Source organism: Gorilla gorilla, chromosome 11 (genome assembly GCF_029281585.2).
Source record: "Gorilla gorilla gorilla isolate KB3781 chromosome 11, NHGRI_mGorGor1-v2.1_pri, whole genome shotgun sequence".
Taxonomy (NCBI): Eukaryota; Metazoa; Chordata; class Mammalia; order Primates; family Hominidae; genus Gorilla; species Gorilla gorilla.
In genome coordinates, this window is record NC_073235.2 from 84,614,247 (window position 1) to 84,635,964 (window position 21,718).

General features: G+C 38.3%; 1 protein-coding gene across 3 annotated transcripts in view; it reads right to left on the reverse strand.

Moving 5' to 3' along the window:
• Positions 1–461: 461 nt before the first annotated feature.
• Positions 462–21,718, reverse strand: part of PDE1A (phosphodiesterase 1A) — a 462,136-nt gene continuing 440,879 nt past the window's right edge. For 2 of the 3 annotated variants that reach the window (XM_063695036.1, XM_019022627.4), the window contains 2 exons: positions 4,909–5,025; positions 462–878 (listed from right to left, as the gene is read on the reverse strand). In XM_063695036.1, the coding sequence (XP_063551106.1) occupies positions 4,952–5,025 (74 nt within the window). In that variant the 3' untranslated portion in view covers positions 462–878; positions 4,909–4,951. Of the gene's footprint in view, positions 879–2,190; positions 2,439–4,908; positions 5,026–21,718 lie in introns of those variants that run through there. The other variant, XM_063695038.1, reaches the window with a different exon arrangement.

Sequence of the window (21,718 nt, forward strand, 5' to 3'; positions counted from 1 at the left end):
ACACACACACATTCTTGTCTCATCTCTTGGCTGGTAATATGTTTTGTTACATTCTGATGGGATAAACATCCCGCTGGCAAATTTCATTTTCCGTTCTAGTGTCTGTCTCCACCAATGGTTGATGGTCTTGTTATCATGAACTGTAGATAGCATGTGACTTGCTTGTAACCACAACCATGGAGGTAATGCATTCGTGCTTTGAAACCATGGGGACGGAGGCAGGCTGGTCCACGGGTTCAGGAAAAGGTTTCACTGCCATTTCCCAGTATGAGAGTTTACAAAGGTGTTCATCAGGTCACCTAGCTGGGGATCTAATGCTCCATTGTTGGACTGTAGCATTGTTCTGATGCTTCAACCAGCTCCTCAGCATCCCACCTGTCATTCTGTTCCCATGCATTTAAAATAAGAAGGACAATCTAAATAGTATATTCCCCAGCACAACAAAAAAAATTTTTCCATAATTTTGTTTTTGCTTCCTTTTATTTAAGACCTTGAAAAATTTATAGTTATAGCACTCTGTGTAAGACAGTGCAAGGAAGTAAATTTTAAAATACCTCATCTTCTGCACATGTATGGCACAGTCATTATGACAGGGTTCAAAGCAAGAAAAATTAAAAACTGTCTGACTTTTGTCTCAAAAATTTATCTGGCTTGATTGAAGAAGGCCAGATTGTGGAGGGAAAAAAATGGCAGAAGCACTGGCCAAAAACTGTGATAAAAACTTGAGTGTATTTACTCGGCCAGAGTTACTAGCTCAAAATTTATGTTCTTCTTAATTCCTTGTATAGGAGTCAATTAAAATGGCCCAATCCAATTCTATGTTGAAAGAAGAGCCATAGCTTTGTGGAAAGTTGAGAATTTAGGATGTTTTCATTGTCCTGAAATAAAATCCAAATGAAAATATGGATCAGAGAAGAAAGAGTGGGAAGTGGTTGGGCGCATGCTAGTCGAAGAGTACAAAATTCCAGTTAGGAGGAATCAGTTCAAGGGTCTACTGTAAAACATGGTTACTGTAGTTAAAAACCAATGGATCATATTCTTGAAAACTGCTGCTAAGAGAGATTTTAAATGTTCTCCCCACAAAAAGAGATGAGCATGTGAAGTAATGAATATGTTAACCAGCTTGATTTAGCCATTCCACAATTTCAAAAAAACATGTTGCACACCATTTTTATTTGTGAATTTAAAAATAAATAAATAAAAAGAAAAGAAAACATAGAAACTGAAGGTCATCACTTAGTCATACACAGGTATCAATTACTGTGTGGCAATTCACATTGCACTTTACATACCTTGTCAAAAATAAGGGCTTTCTTTTTTAAAAAATTTTTAATTAATTAATTAATTAATTTTATTTTATTTGTTTTTTGGTGAGACGAGTCTCACTCTGTCACCCAGGCTGGAGTGCAGTGGCGCGATCTCGGCTCACTGCAAGCTCCGCCTCCCGGGTTCACGCAATTCTCCTGCCTCAGCCTCCCAAGTAGCTGGGACTACAGTCGCCCGCCACTACGCCCGGCTAATTTTTTGTATTTTTAGTAGACACGGGGTTTCACCGTGTTAGCCAGGATGGTCTCGATCTCCTGATCTCATGATCCACCCACCTCGGCCTACCAAAGTGCTGGGATTACAGGCATGAGCCACCGCACCCGTCCTGGCTTTCTTTACTATCTTTCTAATAGATAGTGGTTTTACATCAGTTGGAATTTCTCTTCCTATTTCTGCTCTGGGTGTGTGTGCGTGTGTTTGTATGTGTGTGTGTTCAATTCCAGTAAAAACTCTGGTTCTCTAGATCAGATAGGCATATGGGCCTGTCAGGTAGTGTAAATGAGTTAAGTGGACCAGTGTGAGTGTAAAACAACTAGACTCACAGGGACTGTAGTCAACTAAAGAACATAAGCCCTGCCTAAAGACATTCCAAAAGATATTTTAAATCAGTGTGAAAGTCCAGGCAAGTCTACTGACTAAATACAGTCACAAATCATCAGTTTTGATCTCTTGTTGGATAGCACACTCAACGTTAAAGAGTAGACACCGGTCGCGATAGGGAACACTTTCCTCCCAGTGGGTAACAGGTCTGATAGTGGCTTGCTTTGGAAATGCCAGAAATTCCTGACATCTTTCAAGAAAGATAATGTGATAAATGATATGCCATTAGCTTTTTAAATAATAAAGCAGCCTGGGATTATATATCCAACCATTCCATTTTATTTCCTTTAATAAACAAAAACATGAAAGAAAAATTTAAGCAAAACAAAACACTTTCGTGGTCTAAAATCTCTTAGAAATGATGGCGAAATTATACAACAATGTGAAAAGCAGATTTCAAGGGCTTCTTTCTTGTCCTAAGTGTAGTGTTGCACATTGATTTATGAAGTCTCAACACGGCACAGATTTAATTAGAGCTCAATATTTTCTGGGAAATTGCCTCACAGTGGGACCTACACATTGAGAACAAAGCAGGTAATGGCTTTCAGAGACATGGCCAGGCTGCGATAACATCTACACTTTCTGTGATGGCAGCCAGCAAAGAATTAGCTATCAGTCACAAAGAAGATGTGCTAAATTTGCAACAGAAACCCTGCAAGCCAAATCTGACCCTCAGACATATTTTTCTCTTGTCCACAAAACATTTCAAAAAACTTTGAGCCAATAGGAAAAATTGGAAGAGTTTACTTTAAGAACCTTTCTTAACCACTAGAAACAGCTGGCAACACTGGGCCCTTACTCTTCCAGAGTAAAAATCTGCCAGAGCCAAAGAGTGGCTGACTGTAGCCTTCAGATTGGGTGTGCTGTGTCCTCTCTGTTTCCAGGACTGATCACTGCCTGTTGTCTCCCAGACACCATGCCTGAGTCACAGTTGCCAATCGTCACCCCTCCTGTTGTTTTTAGACCTCACTCATTTCCCTCATTTAAAAGACCTACTTGTTTTGGGAAGCTATGTGAATTTCTGTCTGAAGTTTGAGTAAAGATATTCCAACAATTAAACTTTGCACCAATTAACTTTGACATAATTCCTTTAACATATACTGTAGGACTGTATCAACTCAGTTGCAGCAGAATTCTGTTGAGGTTACATAATTAGTGAACATATAAAATTTATAAGGTGCTACTGAAGATCACATTTCCTGGAAGACTGTGAACCAAAGGCAGGGTTTTCTCAAACTGAGAAGGAAGCTAAATAATTTAACTGGCCTTGACAGAAAAAAAAAAAAAAATTGCCAAATCGTCTGCTCGGGCTTAAATATTATATTTACTTTGAGCGGGCCGCACACTGTTCTAGCTTTGGGGTTTTTTTAGTTGAAAAATGCAAAAAGGGGCCGGGTGCAGTGGCTCACGCCTGTAATCCTAACACTTTGGGAGGCCGAGGCAGACAGATTGCCTGAGCTCAGGAGTTCGAGACCAGCCTGGGCAACACGGTGAAACCCTGTCTCTACTAAAATACAAAAAAATTACCCAGGCTTGGGGGTGGGCGCCTGTAGTCCCAGCTACTTGCGGGGCTGAGGCAGGAGAATTGCTTGAACCTGGGAGGCAGAGGTTGCAGTGAGCTGAGATTGTGCCACTGCACTCCAGCCTGGGCAACAGAGCGAGACTTGGTCTCCAAAAATAAAAAAAGAAAAATGCAAAAAGGTACTTCATATACAAGATGTTCACCACAGTGACTGACACTTTATTGTTGCTATTCACAAAACTATTCTTATGAATAAAGGACAGTCTTACAACTAACCGTCTTTGTAACTCAAGAATATTGAGGAAGAAATTATTTTAAAAGCAAATCACATTTTAACACTTTCATATCTAAGGTAACAGCTGTGGAACTAATAATAACAACATCTCTAAGGTTTGGAATGGTACCCTCAGCATTTTCTCTTGCCCCAACCCACCACCCCCATAACAGGATGCATTATAACACTTGGATTTTGTTCTTTACTTCTTCTTATTTTTAGTAGATATTAAGACATCTCCACTGTAAATACACATCCCTCTTTTCTAACTGCCCATATCTCCGCCATCAGTTCAAGATAGTGGTTCTCAATTTTAGTGGACAGAAATATCAACAGACTGGCTTATCAAAAATTCAAATTTTCAAGGCATCACTCCCAGAGTTAATAATTTGGTAGACTGAAAACGAGCCCTAGAAGCTGAATTTTTAAAAAGAGAACCATAGATGCACATGTTCACAGATTTTAACGAACATGATATTTGCTTTCTAATATGTACTTGCTTTGTTTTAATTACTGGGTATAAACATATTTTTACATGAAATAAAACAAGAAATCAGTCTAAAACATTTATATTTCTTACATGACGTGGAAAAAGAAATGAGGATTAAACATCCCCATGAACGTATTTATTATCGTTATTATTATTATTATTTTGAGATGGAGTCTTGCACTGTCACCCTGGCTGTAGTATAGTGGCCTGATCTCGCTCACTGCAACCTTCGCTTCCCAGGTTCAAGCAACTCTCCTGCCTCAGCCTCCCAAGTAGCTGGGATTACAGGTGCCTGCCACCACACCCAGCTAATTTTTTATATTTTTAGTAGAGACGGGATTTCACTATGTTGGCCAGGCTGGTCTCAAATTCCTGACCTTGTGATTCGCCCGCCTCGGCCTTGCAAAGTGCTGGAACTACAGGCGTGAGCCACTGTGCCCGGCCATTTTTAAAATTATTTTTAAAGATTGAAAATTTCAGTTCCAGTAAATATAATTTTTGTTGATTAACAAATTAAGAACTATTTGAAAAGGTAAATATTTAAAGTTTACCTGTTAAGATTGTGTCTCAAAGGATTGATGATAGAGATTTAAAAAAATCTAGGAGGGCATTTAAATAAGATAATTTCATCTATAATGGTATTCTGCAAACCACTTACTTTAGAAGTTAAGTTTCTGGTCTATAAAATAAAATTACCTCTCATGTTTAAAATGACAGAAGTCTTTAAGGTGTTTCGGGCCTATGAATGTGTCTCATCATGTTTTTCTTCAGCATTTACTAAGTCTTCTGAGTTCTTACGAAGATCAGATTCACCTAAAAACATAAGGAAACAAAAGCAAAACAAAACAAAATAAGGCTTTGGAAAAAACTAATAAGGTTAGGAGACTGAAGAACTTTGTAAAATGTTGAAGACTGAATTTTACAATGGATTTTGTGGCACATTTTTTCAAAGATACCAAACATCTTCCTTTCAGCCTGTGGATCTACACAGTGTAACAAGCTATCTTCTGTTGGTTACATAACTTTCTCAAGCTGTGATTTAATATGAAAATACAGAAATGAAATAGATGAAACATGTTTAAACATCTATTAAATCCCATGTAAAAAATCATGTTTTTTTCTGAATATTTTTTAATTGGAACAAATTCCTTTAACTAAACCTTCTAATGATCAATGTTTTTCTTAACCATACATTGCTTAGTTGCTATGAATATTTAAAAATGAGTATGAAAGGATAGTAGTGTTTAAGATACCATCTGTCAAGACAAACTAATCTTGGAATCACTCAGTTTCCATATAAACTTTCAAGAAAAATAAAATATTAGCATGGAAAAATCTTTCAACATTTCTGGAGAGGTTGTAGAGAATCTATGAAAATAGAAGTATAAAGCAAAATGTTTAGATGAAAGAGTCTTATTACATAAGCAACAAAGTAAACAAAATAAACAGAAATTAATTTTTGAGTCAATTACTTGAAATATCTTGATAGTTCAGGAAATAGTCATATACAATGAAAGGTTCTTTCTGTCTGAAGTTTGAGTAAAGATATTCTAACAATTAAACTTTGCCCAATTAACTTTGTTATAATTCCTTTAACATATATTGTAGCATTGTATCAATTCAGTTGCAGCATACTTTTGTTGAGGTTATGTAATTAGTGGACATACAGAATTTATAAGGTGCTATTACAAAACAATTTTGTCTTTACGATATGGAGGGTGGGGACTTATCTTCTCAGCCAAGATCAAAATTTCAGGTAGTCTCATTACTTTCCTGATCATTCTTAGAGAACTAAAAACATCCTGTGATCACATTAAGTTGCCAAAATCTCAAATCAGACAATAGAAGGTCTGGTCTCATGTAATACACATCGTCAAACAAAGATAAGACTCCTTTCCCACCTTGTTTGTTACAGAACCCAGAAATGGTGCCTGTGTGTGTGGAGGGTGGTGGGGTGTGTATGGTTGATGTTTCTCTCATTTCTTGCTTGCTCTCCCTCCACTGACTACTTTGGACTCCTAAGCATGGGAGAGAAGAAGGCTAAGAGGAGCAGCAGTGTTGTAGGATGGCTTTGCACTCACTAGACCTGGCAGGCGTTTACAGCTGCCTTTATTTTCTGTGAGCACAGTCATGGGCTCTTAACAGAATTCTTGCCAAGGACCATGGCTTTTTACCAGGTTGGTAAGACCCATGAATCTCTGGCTTCTTTACAATGTCCACAGCCCCTGGAAATTTGCTGGTACATTTCCAGCTTCTGTCTGCTGAGGTCCCATCAGCTTTCCAAATGTGGGTGGGTACATTTGGTTCACATGACACACTCTTGAGGCATTTGTTTCCATGAATGACTGGAAGAAAAGCTGAAATCTACACAGCCGTCTCTCCTTTGGCTCACCTGCCACCATTTAACTCTTTAGATCTCTCAGGTAGGAACTAGATTCCATTCTCAATATCCTCTTAACTTCAATCTCTCCAAGGGTCTTGGTGAAGTTCTCCTCCCTTAATTTGAGGTGAAGAAGGAAGCATTTCTGCACTTTTCCCAACAGCAGAGAAGTCTTTAAAGAAATCATCTTCATAAATCTTTTTTTTTTCAAGCTCAGTGACCTGAGCTTTTCATTTGTTTGAATTGGGAAAGGGTTTTATGCATCTTATTACTGAGTTTTGAATCTTCTTTGAAATTCTTGTCTCAAAAATCAGTTTTTTTCTGACATTTATCATGTTAGAGTCTTGGTTTAAATTCTGATTTAATATTCTGTTACTTAAGACTAGATTAGAACATAACAAAACAGTCTAGAATAGAACAGAACATAGTAAAAAGAACAGACTGAATTACAAGAAAGAAATAGAAGTAATTAACTAATTCATTGGTTCTCAAAATTTTTTAGAGAACTTTTTATAATGGGTAAAGGCCATTACTAAGGCCATCCACCACCAAATTATTTATCTTATTTCTAGTGAATAAAGAAATCAGCAGTAATAAAAGAGTAAAAGAAAAAGAAAGTAATCAAATGGCAACAAGGCAGCAATTATAAAAAACAACAAATCCCCAAATGGTACACATATTATACCCAATAATAATTCTGTACATGTGATTAGCAACAATTAAAAACTATGATAAACTCAAGATAAGCGTTTCGTAGCACTGAAAAAGGGTCTTCCTTGAAAACTAAAATTCCAGCTCTTTTCAGGAGTAGACACACAATTGCCAAGGAATTTCATGACAGCCAGATAGCAGAGTCCTCAGCAAATCCAAATTACATTATTTTAGTTGATAAATCTTTAGTTGTAGACGCCTTTACAATTAACTTGGGCAGTACTGCTTGTTAGTGACCCTTAGTACTTCATAAAAAAGGAAGTCATTCTGACATATCATTCTCCCATAAAGAGGAAATAATTTGCATTTTCAATCCATTAAAGATCATCTTAGATGACCTTTATGGCCCAAGAGTGTACCATATAAAGGCTTTGAGAAACACCCATATACCAAGGTTCCAAATGGTTTTGAATCATAGATCCCTCCTGTAGTCTGGTGAAGCCTATGGCCAGCTTTTCAAAGTACAATTTATAAATAAAATAAAACATATATGATTACTAAGAATTCTACTTAAAATACAGTTATCAACATATTTAAGTAAACCTAGTGATGTGCTATAGTGTTATATATGCTCCATTAATGCATTAAATTAAAAGGTCTAATTGAAGGTCTACCTATGTAGTTTTGAAATAGTGATATAAAATGATACTTCAAGGTCGCTACACTAAATATAAGTGTATAATAGGTATATAATAAATAGATACATAGTTCTATTGATGGCAAAAATACCATAAATGTTGATGCGTATTCTTTCCTACAAATGAAGAGAATGATAAATTTCAGTTAAAGACTAGTAAAAAGAAATCCCTCTCTAAGTATTCTGACCGTCTCTATATAACTCTGGATTAAAACTTGATCTAGTCTAACTTCATTTTTCAGGCAAGAAATAGGTCCAGAATAATCGGTTGACTTTCTACAATGCAGATCATAAATAGATAACCTGAAGTCAAGACGGTTGGCTTTTAATTCACTGGTACTTCAAGAAGACCAGTAACGTCACTTTTGAATTTCATCTTACTGAAAGGATTTGCAATGTCATATATATAGAAAGCTGCTCATTAGGAATGAATGCAAGTGGTCTGCTCAAAGAAATTGCATATAAACTTGTTTGTCAGCCAGGAAAAACAGTGAAAATAAAGGAACATCAATAATTCTGTTCAGTTCAAAGAGTTTTAGGTGTTCATCTCAACCAGTTTCAGAAGTTCAAATCTAACAAAATAATTTGTAAAATGATAGAAATTTTATGGGCTTGGTTTGTAAATAGAGTCTCAATTCTTCAAGGAGCAGGGAGGGGATAGTTGTTATAGGAGAGACAGACTTACCAAAACCAACAGAAATCCTCTAAATTTAGCTAATCTAGGCTTTTAGATTGCAATTTAAGCTCACTTTTACCATATTAGAATCATAATGTGTTAGACTCCTGGTGCTGTGAATAAGACTTGCAGGGAATTACACCAAACACACTATCAAGTGGATATTAGAGACTTTTGTCCTCCAGTCAGGGTCTCGCTAACTATCTGAGAAATAACCTGTTAGGATAAATTATTATACAATTGAAAATATACCAATAATAATCAATACTTTGTGAACACCGACTAGGTGGCAGACACTATTCTAAGTGCTTCACTCACCTCACTTCCCTGAATCCTCACAGCAAACTTATTATTATTATTTTTTGAGACAAAGTTTTGCTCTTGTTGTCCAGGCTGGAGTGCAATGGTGCAATCTCAGCCCATTGCAACCTCCGCTTCCTGGGTTCAAGCGATTCTCCTGCTTCAGCCTCTCAAGTAGCTGGGACTATAGGCATCTGCCACCACACCCAGCTAATTTTTTTGTTTTTTTGTTTTTTTGCATTTTTCATAGACACGGGTTTCACCATTTTGGCCAAGCTGGTCTTGAACTCCTGACCTTCAGGTGATCCACCTGCCTTGGCCTCCCAAAGTGCTGGGATTACAGATGTGAGCCACCACACCCTGCCCCCCTCACAGCAATCTTATAAAGTAAGGTTGAACAATTGTGGAAGCTGAGACATAGCTTGAAAGCTATCTGCCCAAAGTCTTAAAGCCAGCAAGGGGCTGGATCCTCTGACAAAGGACAACCAGAATCTTGGCCTCTAGTTTGACTGTTTCCCAAGCTACTATCATGAGTAACCTACCCTCACCAATTCTGCTGTATTCATATGCCACCTGTCCTCTCGCTTACCTAATATTTTTCTTTAAATAGACTTTAAATATACTCCTTTAAAAACTAGTTTTGTTCTCAATAGTAATTTTCCTACCACAGAAATAAATTTGTTGTTCTTTTTGTATTTTTCTAATACCTCAAATCCATAATTAAAAGATCATTTCTCATGTAGATATAAAAAACAAAATGATTTAATAGCTTATTTTGCACTCGTTATTTTTGACTTATCTAGCCCAACAATCCCTGCATGTAAGTGGGAAAATCATCATTATGATTTTCATTTTAGAGATGAGAAAGACATGATTAGAGGGGTAGCTGACTATTCCAACGCAAAATAGCCTAGGTGAATTTGGGAGACAGAATCACAAGCTATTCCTCAGAGCAATGCCCCAGTTAATTTTTTAAATTTAACAGCAATAATAAATGGTGTTTGAAAAATACCACAAAATTGGTTTGTGCAGTCTTTTCAACAGAAATACTAGCTCTGAGTAACACTGCATTCTTATTTTTTCATAAGAAGAATATTACCTTTGCTATGTATAATAGTATTTCCTTAGGCACATCTCTATGTTGCTTCAGCTTTACTTTTAGACCATTTATATAGTTTATGTTGCAGATAACTAGAATAAATTGGTGATCAAAGATTAAAGTTACAGTCATTGGAGAAATGTAATGTAGGATAAATCAGATATTCTGATTTTAATTGGTGTTTTGGCATCCATATAATGTAGTTTGCCTTACATGCTGGGAAAAAGAAATCTATTTTAATACCAGGGGAAATACTTTCTCTATTTTTTTCCTCTTTTTTTTTTTTTTTTTTTTTTTTTTGAGATGGAGTCTTGCTCTTGTTGCCCAGGCTGGAGTGCAATGGCATCATCTTGGCTCACTGCAACCTCTGCCTCCCAGGTTCAAGTGATTCTCCTGCCTCACCCTCCCAAGTAGCTGGGATTACAGGCACCTGCCACCAGGCCCAGCTAATTTTTGTATTTTTAGTAGAGACGGGGTTTCGCCATGTTGGCCAGGCTGGTCTTGAACTCCTGACCTCAGGTGATCCACCCGCCTCAGCCTCCCAAAGTGCTGGGATTACAGGTGTGAGCCACTGTGCCCAGCCTATTTTTTTCCTCTTAATTTTAATGCATTTGGAGAAGAAGCAGTTGTATGTGTTTGTTTACTTTGCAGTATGCGTGAAGGCAACAGTAAGAGAAGACAGGACTGCACACTAGGCAGAAGAAAAAGAAGGCTGTGAAAACAAAATTCCACTTAATTCCAAAATGTGCTAGCTCCAACCCTGTAAAATTAGAGCAAGTAATACCTTAAAGTGTTACATAAGACACAAATCAAGAAATAGGTAAATTATGTATTGGTTCATTAAAGAAAAACAGAAACATCTGATTTTGAGGAAAATACAACAATTTACTTTAGCAAGCTTTAGACTTACACCCAATGCATATGTGCTAGGCATCTAGATATGTAGAGAGTTTTACAGGTGATCTACGGAAAATGAAAAATTTATATGTATATTCATCTGCAAATCAGTGAAATTATACTCAACTTGGGGAAGCTAATACCTTGTCAGATAGCCAGAAATCTTAATGCTTAAGTTACACTGAAATAGTTTAACAATGTGGGAGGTAGTTCAGCTGGCTCCTTGAAAGAGTTGTCTAAAATTGGGTCTGAAGGTTGTATATGTTTTGTTGGCACACAGGTAGGAGTATGCTGTTAGTGAAGGGATGAGGAGGTACGGTGGAGTCTGAGCAAAGGCAGAGGGTTGAAAAGAAAAATGATATGCCAGGAAAGAAATGAAGCCCAGTTGAGAAAACTACTGTGAGCTCCTACCCACTGGTTGAAGCAATTATTTCTCCATCAGAGTGTCATTCTTTTAGAGGAAGGCTCTGACACCTGTTAAAATGTTATTATTCCTAGAAGGGAACTTTGTGACTGAATCGCAGATCTTCTTAAAAGAAAGCAGGCTCTGAGAGCAGGGAGATGATAAGAATGCACAAGCATTGATTGAAGGTAGAGAAGTTGGGGGTGGCAATGGAGAGAGAAGCTCTGGAGTGGTGAAGTTAAGACCATTCAAATCACACTTTATCTCTTGTAAAGAGTAGCAGGAATCAGCCATGGAAATGATCAGATTTGGCTCGCAGAGGCAAGTTGATGTGAAAGGCAACATGGGGCTGCTCTGATTTCTCAATTAGGATGAAAAATGGGATGAAAATTGAGTCTGATGTTGGAGATACTGAAGGGTAGGAGGTTTGGAGGCGGGTAAGGGATGAGAAATTACTTAATGGGTATAATGTACACTATTCGGGTGATGGCTGCACTTGAGTGTGAGAGAAATGCCAAAAATTCACATATTCTTTATCTTTATAAATAGGACAAATTAACTGTAGAATATTGATTTTAACTGTCTACCTAAGTGAGTTTCAAAAGCTAAAACTTGGAAAAAATAATCTGTGAAATGATGCAAACATTTTGGCTTTCCTTTAAATAATCTGAATAAACTATTCTGGTTGATTGAGTTTTCTTTGTAAAGCTGGATTAAGAAAACAAACAAACAACAACAACAACAAAACAAACTTCAATTGCCTTTAGTAAAAATGTCAATACATAAATCCATTTCTGTGCCTGAATGGAGAATGTTGAATATGATTGAATTTGTTTTGATGATGATAATCATGTAAAAACAAAAACAAAAAACCCTGAGGTGCATTGTTCTAAACATAAACCATTAATTTTCACTCTCCTATACATGTACACTAGATATATACGTGTCAAATAAACATGTATCATTCATCCTTATTATGAATGGCTCTAAGAAGTTGATATGGTTTAGCTGTGTCCCCACCCATATCGCACCTTGAACTTAATAATCCCCACGTGTGAAGGGCAGGGCCAGGTGAAGATAATTGAATCATGGGGGCAGTTTCCCCATACTGTTCTCACGGTAGTGAATAAGTCTCACGAGATCTGATGGTTTAATAAATGGGAGGTCTCCTGCTTCTTGCCTCTTGCCTGCCGCCATGTAAGCCACACCTTTGCTTCTCCTTTGCCTTCTGCCATGATTGTGATGCCTCCTCAGACATGTGGAGCCGTGAGTCCGTTAAACCTCTTTCTTTTATAAATTACCTAGTCTCAAGTACGTCTTTATTAGCAGTGTGAGAACAGACTACTACAGAAATCATTTAAAACACAATTCTTAAATTTTCTGGTTTGTTACCATTTCTCAATTTACAAGTTAAAAAATTAATTGAAGGATCTACTTTCAATGTGGAATTTCATAACATAATACTACTACTAACAAATTATTTTTCAAGTTGCTTAACTTTAAGAATGTCAGAAAAAAAAATAAGGCATTCATATTATGTAATTTTACCACTTATCTGAAATCTCTCACCTATAATTTTTCATTGTTCTCTTTTTTTTTTAATGGGCCAAAACATGAATATAAAAAAATGTCAAATTTTAATTCTGCTTTTTTTTTTTTTTTTTTTTTTTAAGAGAGGGTCCCACTCTGGTTACCCAGGCTGGAGTGCAATGGTGCCATCATGGCTCACTGCAGCCTCCACCTCCTGGGCTCAGTTGATCCTCCCAACTTCAGACTCCCAAGTAGCTGGAACTACACAAGCACACGACCATGCCCAGGTACTTTTTTATATTTTCTGTAGAGATGGGGTTTCGTCATGTTGCCCAGGCTGGTCTTGAATTCCTGGACTCAAGCAATCTGCTCACCTCGGCCTCCAATAGTGTTGGGATTACGGGCATGAGCCACCTTGTCCGGCTGGGAAATTCTGGCTCTTTGTGCAATAACCTTAAAATGATGTAATAAACAACCACATTTATATTTTAAATTCTTCTATCTGACTAAATATGGACTAGATATATACATGTAGGATAAACATGTATAATTCATCTTTATAATGAATGGCTCTAGGAAATTGATATGGTTTGGCTGTGTCGCCACCTATATCTCACCTTGAACTATAATAAGCCCCACGTGTCAGCCAGGTGCAGTGGCTCACGCCTGTAATCCCAGAACTTTGGGAGGCAGAGCCTGGTGGATCACCTGAGGCCGGGAGTTTGAGATCAGCCTGACCAACAAGGAGAAACCCCGTCTCTACTAAAAATACAGAAAATTAGCTGGGTGTTGTGGCGCATGCCTGTAATCCCACCTACTGGGGAGGCTGAGGCAGGAGAATTGCTTGAACCAGGGAGGCAGAGGTTGCAGTGAGCCGAGATTGCACCATTGCACTCCAGCCTGGGCAAAAAGAGAGAAACTCCGTCTCAATAATAATAATAATCCCCACAGCTCAAGGGCGGGGCCAGGTGAAGATAATTGAATCATGGTTGCAGTTTCTCCCATGCTGTTCTCATGGTGGTGAATAAGTCTCATGAGATCCAATGGTTTTATAAATGGGAGCTCCCCTGCACAAGCTCTCTTGCCTGCCACCATGTAAGCCATGACTTTGCCATAATTGTGAGGCCTCACCAGCCATATCAATAATCTGTCTATATGTATTTTAGCATGAAGTGTTACTATAGCTCAAATTATCTAATCATAAGTTATCTGTGCAGGAAATAGCATAAGAGCATAACTTAGTAAGGAGGAATAACTTAAGTTTATAATTATTAAGAACAATATTAGTAGCAACAGTAAAAACAATAGTAAACATTCAGAAAATGCTTACTATGTACCAAGGACTGTGCTTAGTGCTTCACATATTTTATCATCTTATCCTTTCAACACTTTTTTTTTTTTACCCAAGGTCATACACCATCTAAGTGACAGAGCTGGGCTTTCAACCCCAGAGCCATGAATTTTATTACTAAGTTGAAGAGTTTGGTAACATGGTGCTAAGGCTCTGACTCAAAGGGGAAAGTATCTATTGATTGGAAAGGGCGGGAGCATTCCTAGTCATCTGGAAAAGCACAACAGTGAAGTTTCCAGCTGGGAAATGTGGAGTAAACATGACATTTTTCATCTTCCTTCTCTAACAAGCTACTAGTATTTGAAATTCAGTTCTTCAGGGGTGGCTGAGTAGTGTGGTAGTAAGAAGTGTGAGCAGCATTTGTAAGAAATAAGATTATCTTTTTACTACTATTCTCTGTGATAAAACCACCAGTAGAAGATAATCTAAAAAGAATCCAGCAGCAAGGCCTGCACAAGTCCTATACCTGTGGGGATTTCAAAGTAAAGGGCTGCTAATACTATAAAGGAGAAATAATAGACATTGGGACTCCAAGAATAATGAGAAGTTATTTTATTTAAAATCCAGTATAAATATATAACTGAAGTAAGTATCTCTGCTTAAAAAATCAAAAGATGTAGAGGAGCACAAACCCTGTTATCATTTTTGTTTTGATGAATTTTTTATTTTTTTATTATTATTATTATTATTTTATTTTATTTTATTTTATTTATTTATTTTTTTTTTTGAGACAGAGTCTTGCTCTGTCACCCAGGCTGGAGTGCAATGGTGCAATCTCGGCTCACTGCAACCTCCAGCTCCTGGGTTCAATCGATTCTCCTGGCTCAGCCTTCCCAGTAGCTGGGATTACAGGCACACGCCACCATGTCTGGCTAATTTTTGTATTTTTAGTAGAGACAGGATTTCACCATGTTGGCCAGGCTGGTCTCAAACTCCTGACCTCAGGTGATCCACCTGCCTTGGCCTTCCGAAGTGCCGGGATTACAGGTGTGAGCCACTGTGACCAGCCTATTTTGATGAATTGTGACTCTCCATCCTGAAACACCATGGCTAAGCATCCACTGTAGATCTTAAAATGTCTCAAATTGTGCACACTTTGCATATTCAAACATAGCAAGAGCTATGAACTGTTTCTAACCTAGAGACTGCAAATATCACAAGTTTCTATAGACTCTTAGACCCAATTTTAGTGTTTATAATCAACAAACTCTTCAATGCAAAGGGCACTTCTTTGTATGAGTTTCCATCTAGGGAGGATGCAAGAAGAGTCAGGAAAGTAAGTTTCCTTTGATTTTTTTTCTCTTCGTTTTTTTCGTGGAGACTAAACCCACTTACAATCTTTACCAACCTAAATAATATTCACCATGTAAGTATCTGTTACAGAAGAACAAGTCATCAAATGCTGGTGGTATGCATAATCCAAAATTGTAGGAGTCTATAGATATCCCTGATGGTATTTTGTAAACACTGTTCAACAAATTTGTAAACTGAGTTGAACTGGAGCTACCAAATGCCCCCAGAAATAAATGTTTTTCCATCTCATCTTTTAGCTTGAAGCCACCAAATCTTTAACTCTAAGAGGCTTTAGAGAGTTGGTAGTAGCTATGTTGATTGGGCCTAAGAATCAGCCAAGATAGAAATCATTTCCACATATTCAGCTATGCTTTAACCTGGGGTGAGAAAGGCTCTTGGCTTCTTACAAAAGTCTTTCCACGTTATTTCTTTCTCTGCTATGTACATGTCAATACCTAACTTTGGCTGGTTATGATGGGGGGTTATTTGATGGGATATGTGGAGAGAGCTAGCTTCATCTACTTATAGTTTGTGAACGTAGTGGTGGAAGAAATTGCCTCCTTTGGATGTATATGCAAGTTGCTCCTATTGAAGTAAACTTGTAAATTCATGCTTTAAAATAAAAGCACTTTAAGCAATTAGTCACAAAGTACTTTATTGATCTACAACTTTCAGTCAGGATTATGAGAAGCAGTAGAATCTCTAATCTCTAAAGACTCATGTAACAGGTTAACTGTCCTGATGGAGGCGAACTTATTTAATATAAGTTGTGGGTGTTTTGTTATCCCTACATCAAATTACATCAAAACTATTCTCTTACTCTTGTTGTACTGCCTTTATTTGATGAAGTTTTTGTTTATTACTGATGTATTTGGGTTTCTCTGAATCAGCAGACATGCCTTCATATTTTATAGAAGTCTCATCTAAGATGGAAGGGTAATGTGGGAACACAGGAGCCTTCTGAATGAATCCCATGTCCAGAGTGATGAGTTAATATCTTTGAGTTGATATTAACTTGACTGAATTTCTGTTGCTAACTCTACAAAAATTTCCTGACATGAATCAAAATTAGTGCATGGCTTCCAAGACCACTCACTACCCAGTTGTCTTGCTAAAGAATGGGCCTTGGTTATGTTTTGAAGATGACACTGTAATAAACTTTGAGCATCAGATTCTTGTAGGTTTTCACCATCTTCCAATGAAGATATACTGAATCCTACCTTAAGAGATCTTTTAGATCACTTTTCCTTTCCTTTTCACTTTGCATAATTTTTTTCTTTGGAGAAAGAACAAAATACAGAAATTAAATACATATGACAGAGATCAAATACTTTAGTTATACATTTTTTGCATAATTACTGGGAATTTCCTAGATTCCTATCATTAACAAGAGAAAGTTATACTAGCCAAAGTATAAATAGCAGTCCTAGAAGAAGTAAAATTAGGGAAGCTGAAGAGTTTGGGCTGTATACAGTCTAAATCTAGGCATATTTTAAGAGATAAAAATTAAAATGGTAAAAATCCCTTCAGGAAAGAATTGAATTGTCATAAACCAAGTTTACTAGATGAGCTAAAGTGTCCTCTTTTTGAGAAAATTTAGGTTTACAGAACATTCTTTTTTAGAATCCTTCTTTCCCCCTAAAGGCTTCTGTGACAGGTATATGAAGTGGCAGAATCCTTAACAGAAAGTATTTAGATAAAGATGGTCCATTTATAACTATATAGAGTGAGCAGTTGTAGTAACCATTCAGAACAAGCTAATTCCATTGCTTGATTTACTCATCAGAAAACTGGATGGATTTGAGAGATATTTGGGGATAAACTTTATAGACTATCTTGATAGGTTAATTAAGAATGGAAAGGTGATAGAAATCACCTATCAAGATAATTCATCATACAGCAGTTCACTCGACTGATTGATGGACAGTGCCATTGCATGTTTTGTCATGAGTAAAGCATAATCTTATATATATCAAAATCATCTTGAGCAAGTAATATTTTTCCATAGTACACTTCTTTAAGGAAGCTTTCTATGAAATACCCATTCAGTCTCAAGGAACATATGTGAGCTGAGGAGAATAAGAATTAATGTACGCCTAGTGCATTGGCTCTTGCACTTTGGGAGGCTGAGGAGAGAGGATCACTTGAGTCCAGGAGTTCAAGACCAGCCTGTGGAACATAGTGAGACCACATTTCTACAAAAGTGAAAATTTAGCCAGGCATGGTAGTGTGTGTCTGTAGTCCTAGCTATTCAGGAGACTGAGGCAGGAGGATTTCTTGAGCCCAGGAGTTTGAGGCTGCAGTGAGCTATGATTATGCCATTGCACTTCAGGCTGGGTGACACAGCGAAACCCTGTCTCAAATTAAAAAAAAGAATTATTGTAGAAAATGCCAAGTTCTAAACACTTTATATACATTGACTCATTTAATCCTCCTAACAGCTCTTGAGACAGAAACTATTTTTGTGATCCTCACTTTATAAATGAGCAAACTGAAACACAAAAAAGATTAAATCAATTGTCCAAGATTACATAACTAGTAAATAAGGAACCAGAATTGAAAAAGATAGTCTAGTTCTAGAGTCCTGGATCCTAACTGTATATTATGCTCCCTCCCTGGGTATAATGTACTGCCTTTTATGTTTTTGGCTTTTCTTAGTGTGATGATTAATTTTAGGTGTCAATTTGACTGGGTTGAGGGCTGGTGAGGTACTGATTTTGGGTATGGCTGTGAGGGTATGTCCAGAAGAGACTGACCCATGAGTTAGTGAACTGGGCCACCCTCAATGTGGGCAGGCACCATCCAGTCAGTTAGGGATGTAGGTAAAGCAATGCAGGCAGGAAAAGGGAGACATTCGTCTTGCTCAGCTTTTTCTTTTGGCCTCTCTGTCTCTCTCTTCCTGAGTAGACACCTTTTTATCCTCTGCCCTTGGACACCAGACTCCAGGTTCTTTGACCCTTAAACTCTGAGATGCAATAGCCACCTCCTGGGGCACTCTAAGGCCGTTGGCCTCAGACTGAGGCTGCATTCTTGGCCTCCTTGGTTTTGAGGCTTTCAGACTGAGATGGTCACACTACCGGCTTCTCTCAAAGCCATGCTACAAACTGCTTCTTCATCTTGCAGATGGCCTATCGTGGTGAGACTTTGCCTTTGTGACAGTGTGAGCCAATTTTCCCCAATAAATTCCCTTTCATGTATATTCTATTGGTTCTGTCCCCCTAGAGAACCCTAATACAGACACTGATGCCAGGAATGGTTCTAGAGGAACAGTATTTTTAAAAGGAATTTCCTTAATTGGTTTTGGGATTTCTGGAACTGACTCTATAATCTGATTAAACCTAAATAGTCTTTGGCGTGAACTGTTTATAGAGATACACAAAATAAGGGCACTTGATGCTTCTAATTCACCACTTTCAGGAGGGAAGGAGTTCAGTGACTCTATGCATACCTTCAAACTCTGGTGGGAAACCAAGGAATGATAATGAAGTTAGTTGGGTGCTCTTAATATCACTGGACAAAGTGAGGAAAGAAAAAGATGAGCTCAGGGATTCCAACTCCCAGCTCCAGATGCATATACATACTCTAAAAGTTTCTAAGTGTGTCCTGAAGGAGAATCTCCTCTTCTTTAGCCATGGGACTTAAACTGCTGAAAATCAAACACAAGCCTTCAGCATCCATCGGCTGAGTTACAAAGAAAGGTGAACTCTCAGCCTTTACTGGTATCTAGTGTTAAAGTGAGGACATTGGTTGGGGAAAAAAAAAATGGAATTATCTAAATGGGGATGGAGATGTGTGGGATGATCCTGATGGAGCTGGGGGCATTGAGCTCGTAAATTCTGAAGAGTATTTTTTGCCAAGGTGACTGTCCTCTCCACCTCCAGAGGCAGTGGCACCCCCACCCACAATGGTATCTCTTTTCCACCCCTCTCTGGGATTAACTGCATTGTCAGAAAAAAGAGTAATGGTCTCCCCTGCAGCAGTTGCCAGGCAAGACAATGCTGATTCTCCTTGAGACCCACCCCTACCACCCCTCTTTGCTTCTAAACCTGTAACTAGACTGAAATCCCAGAGGGGAGGTTCAGAGTGTGACCCACAAGGAGGTGCGCTATACTCCAAAAGAGTTACTTGAGTGTTCTAATTGATACCAGCAGAAATCCAAGAAACATGCATGGGAATGGATATTAAGGATGTGGGATTATGGTGAAAGAAACAAAGAATAAGGTCAAATTTATTGATATGAGCCCACTAAGCATATATTCTGCATTTAATATTGAAGCTCAAGGAGTGAGAAAAGGCACTGTAAGTTTATTTGGCTGACTGGCTGAAACATGGATCAAAAAATAGACCACCCCATGAGTGAGCTGGGGATGCCTGATCTACCTTGGTTTCATTTAGAGGAGGGAATTAAAAGGCTTAAGGAAATTGGAATGATACAGTGGACTTGTCACATAAAACCTACTGCCCCACACTGTGAGGGTCCAGAAGATACACCTTTCACTAATATTTTAAGAAATAAATTTGTGAGGGGAGCACCAGCATCCTTAAAGATCTCTGTGATTGCTCTTCTCTGCATTCCAGAACTTACAGTGGGAACTACAATCACTCAATTAGAAAACAAATGCAATGGGAATAATTGGATCCCTGGGTGGCAGGGGCCAAGCGATGGCACTCAAATGTCAAAGGCAAGGTGGGCGTAGTTACTGGAATTAACAGCAGAGGCAAAGCAACAATCAGAATAATCTGACTTGTGTAGACCTCCAGCATTGGCTAATTAATCATGATGTTCCTAGAAGTAAAATAGATGGGAAGCTTACTATGCTCTTACTTGAACTGTAGAAGCACAAAATTTCTGGGTCAAGTGAAGAAAAGTCTAACTCAAATCATGACAACAGGGAATCACTGCCCCTCAATCAATTTCTAGACTTGAGCCAGTTTACAGACCCAGAGCCCTTTAAGTGAAGGGGAGACCAGGTCCTGTTGAGGAAAGACTCTGGTGCACTACATAAAATTTATACTGTTAATCTTTCTCTTATACTTCCCCAAAGGGACCTCTGGCCTTGTATCAGGGAAAGGAAAATAATCAGACTTTTCAGGGATGACTGGCCACTGGCTCTGAACTGACATTGATTCCAAGAGACTGAAAACATCACTGTGGCCCTCCAGTTATAGTAGAGGTTAGGGGAGTCAGGTGATTCATGGAGCTTTAGCTCAGGTCTAGTGGTCCCCGAACCCATAAGGTAGTTATTTCCCCAGTTCAAAATGCATTATTGGAATAGACAGACTTAGCAGCAGGCAGAATCCCCACATCTGTTCCCTAACTAGTGGGTGAAGATTATTATGACAGGAAAGGCCAAATGAAAGCTATTAGAACTGCCTGTACCTAAGACAATAGTAAATAGAAAACAAGGTAGCATTCTTGAAGGGTTTGCAGAGACTAGTGCAACCATCAAGGACTTGACAGATGCAGAGGTGGTGATTTTCACCATGTCCCCATTCAACTCTCCTATTTGACTTGTACAGAAGACAGATGGATCCTGGAGAATGGCAATGGCTTATTGTAAGCTTACCCAAGTGGTGACTCTAATTGCAACTGCTACACCCAATGTAGTTTCATTCTTGAACACATTAACACATCTGGTGCCTGTTATGCAGCTATAGTTCTGGTAAATGCTTTTTCTCCATACCTGTCCATAAGGCCCACCAGAAGCAATTTGATTCACTGGCAAGGCCAGCAATATACCTTTGCCCTCCTACCTCAGGGGTATACCAGCCCTTCAGCCCTATGTCATAATCTATTTTGCAGGGATCTTGATTGCTTTTCCCTTCCACAAGATATCACCCTGTTCATTTCATTGATGACATTATGTTAATTGGACCTAGTGAGCAAGAAGTAACAACCACTGTGGATTTATTGGCAAGACATGTGCATTGTCAGGGGGCAGGAAATAAATCCAACTAAACTTCAGGGGCCTTCTATTTCAGTGAAATTTCTAAGGGTCCAGTGGTGCAGGGCCTGTCGAGATAACCCTTCTAAAGTAAAGAGTTGTTGCATCTGGCCCCTCCTATAACTGAGAAAGAAGCACAATTCCTAGTGGACCTATTTGGATTATAAAGGCGACATATTTGGGTGTGTTACCCTAGCCCATTTACTGGGTGACACAAAAAACTGCTAGTTATGAGTGGGGCACAGAACAGGAAAAGACTCTGCAAAAAGTCCAGGCTGCTATGC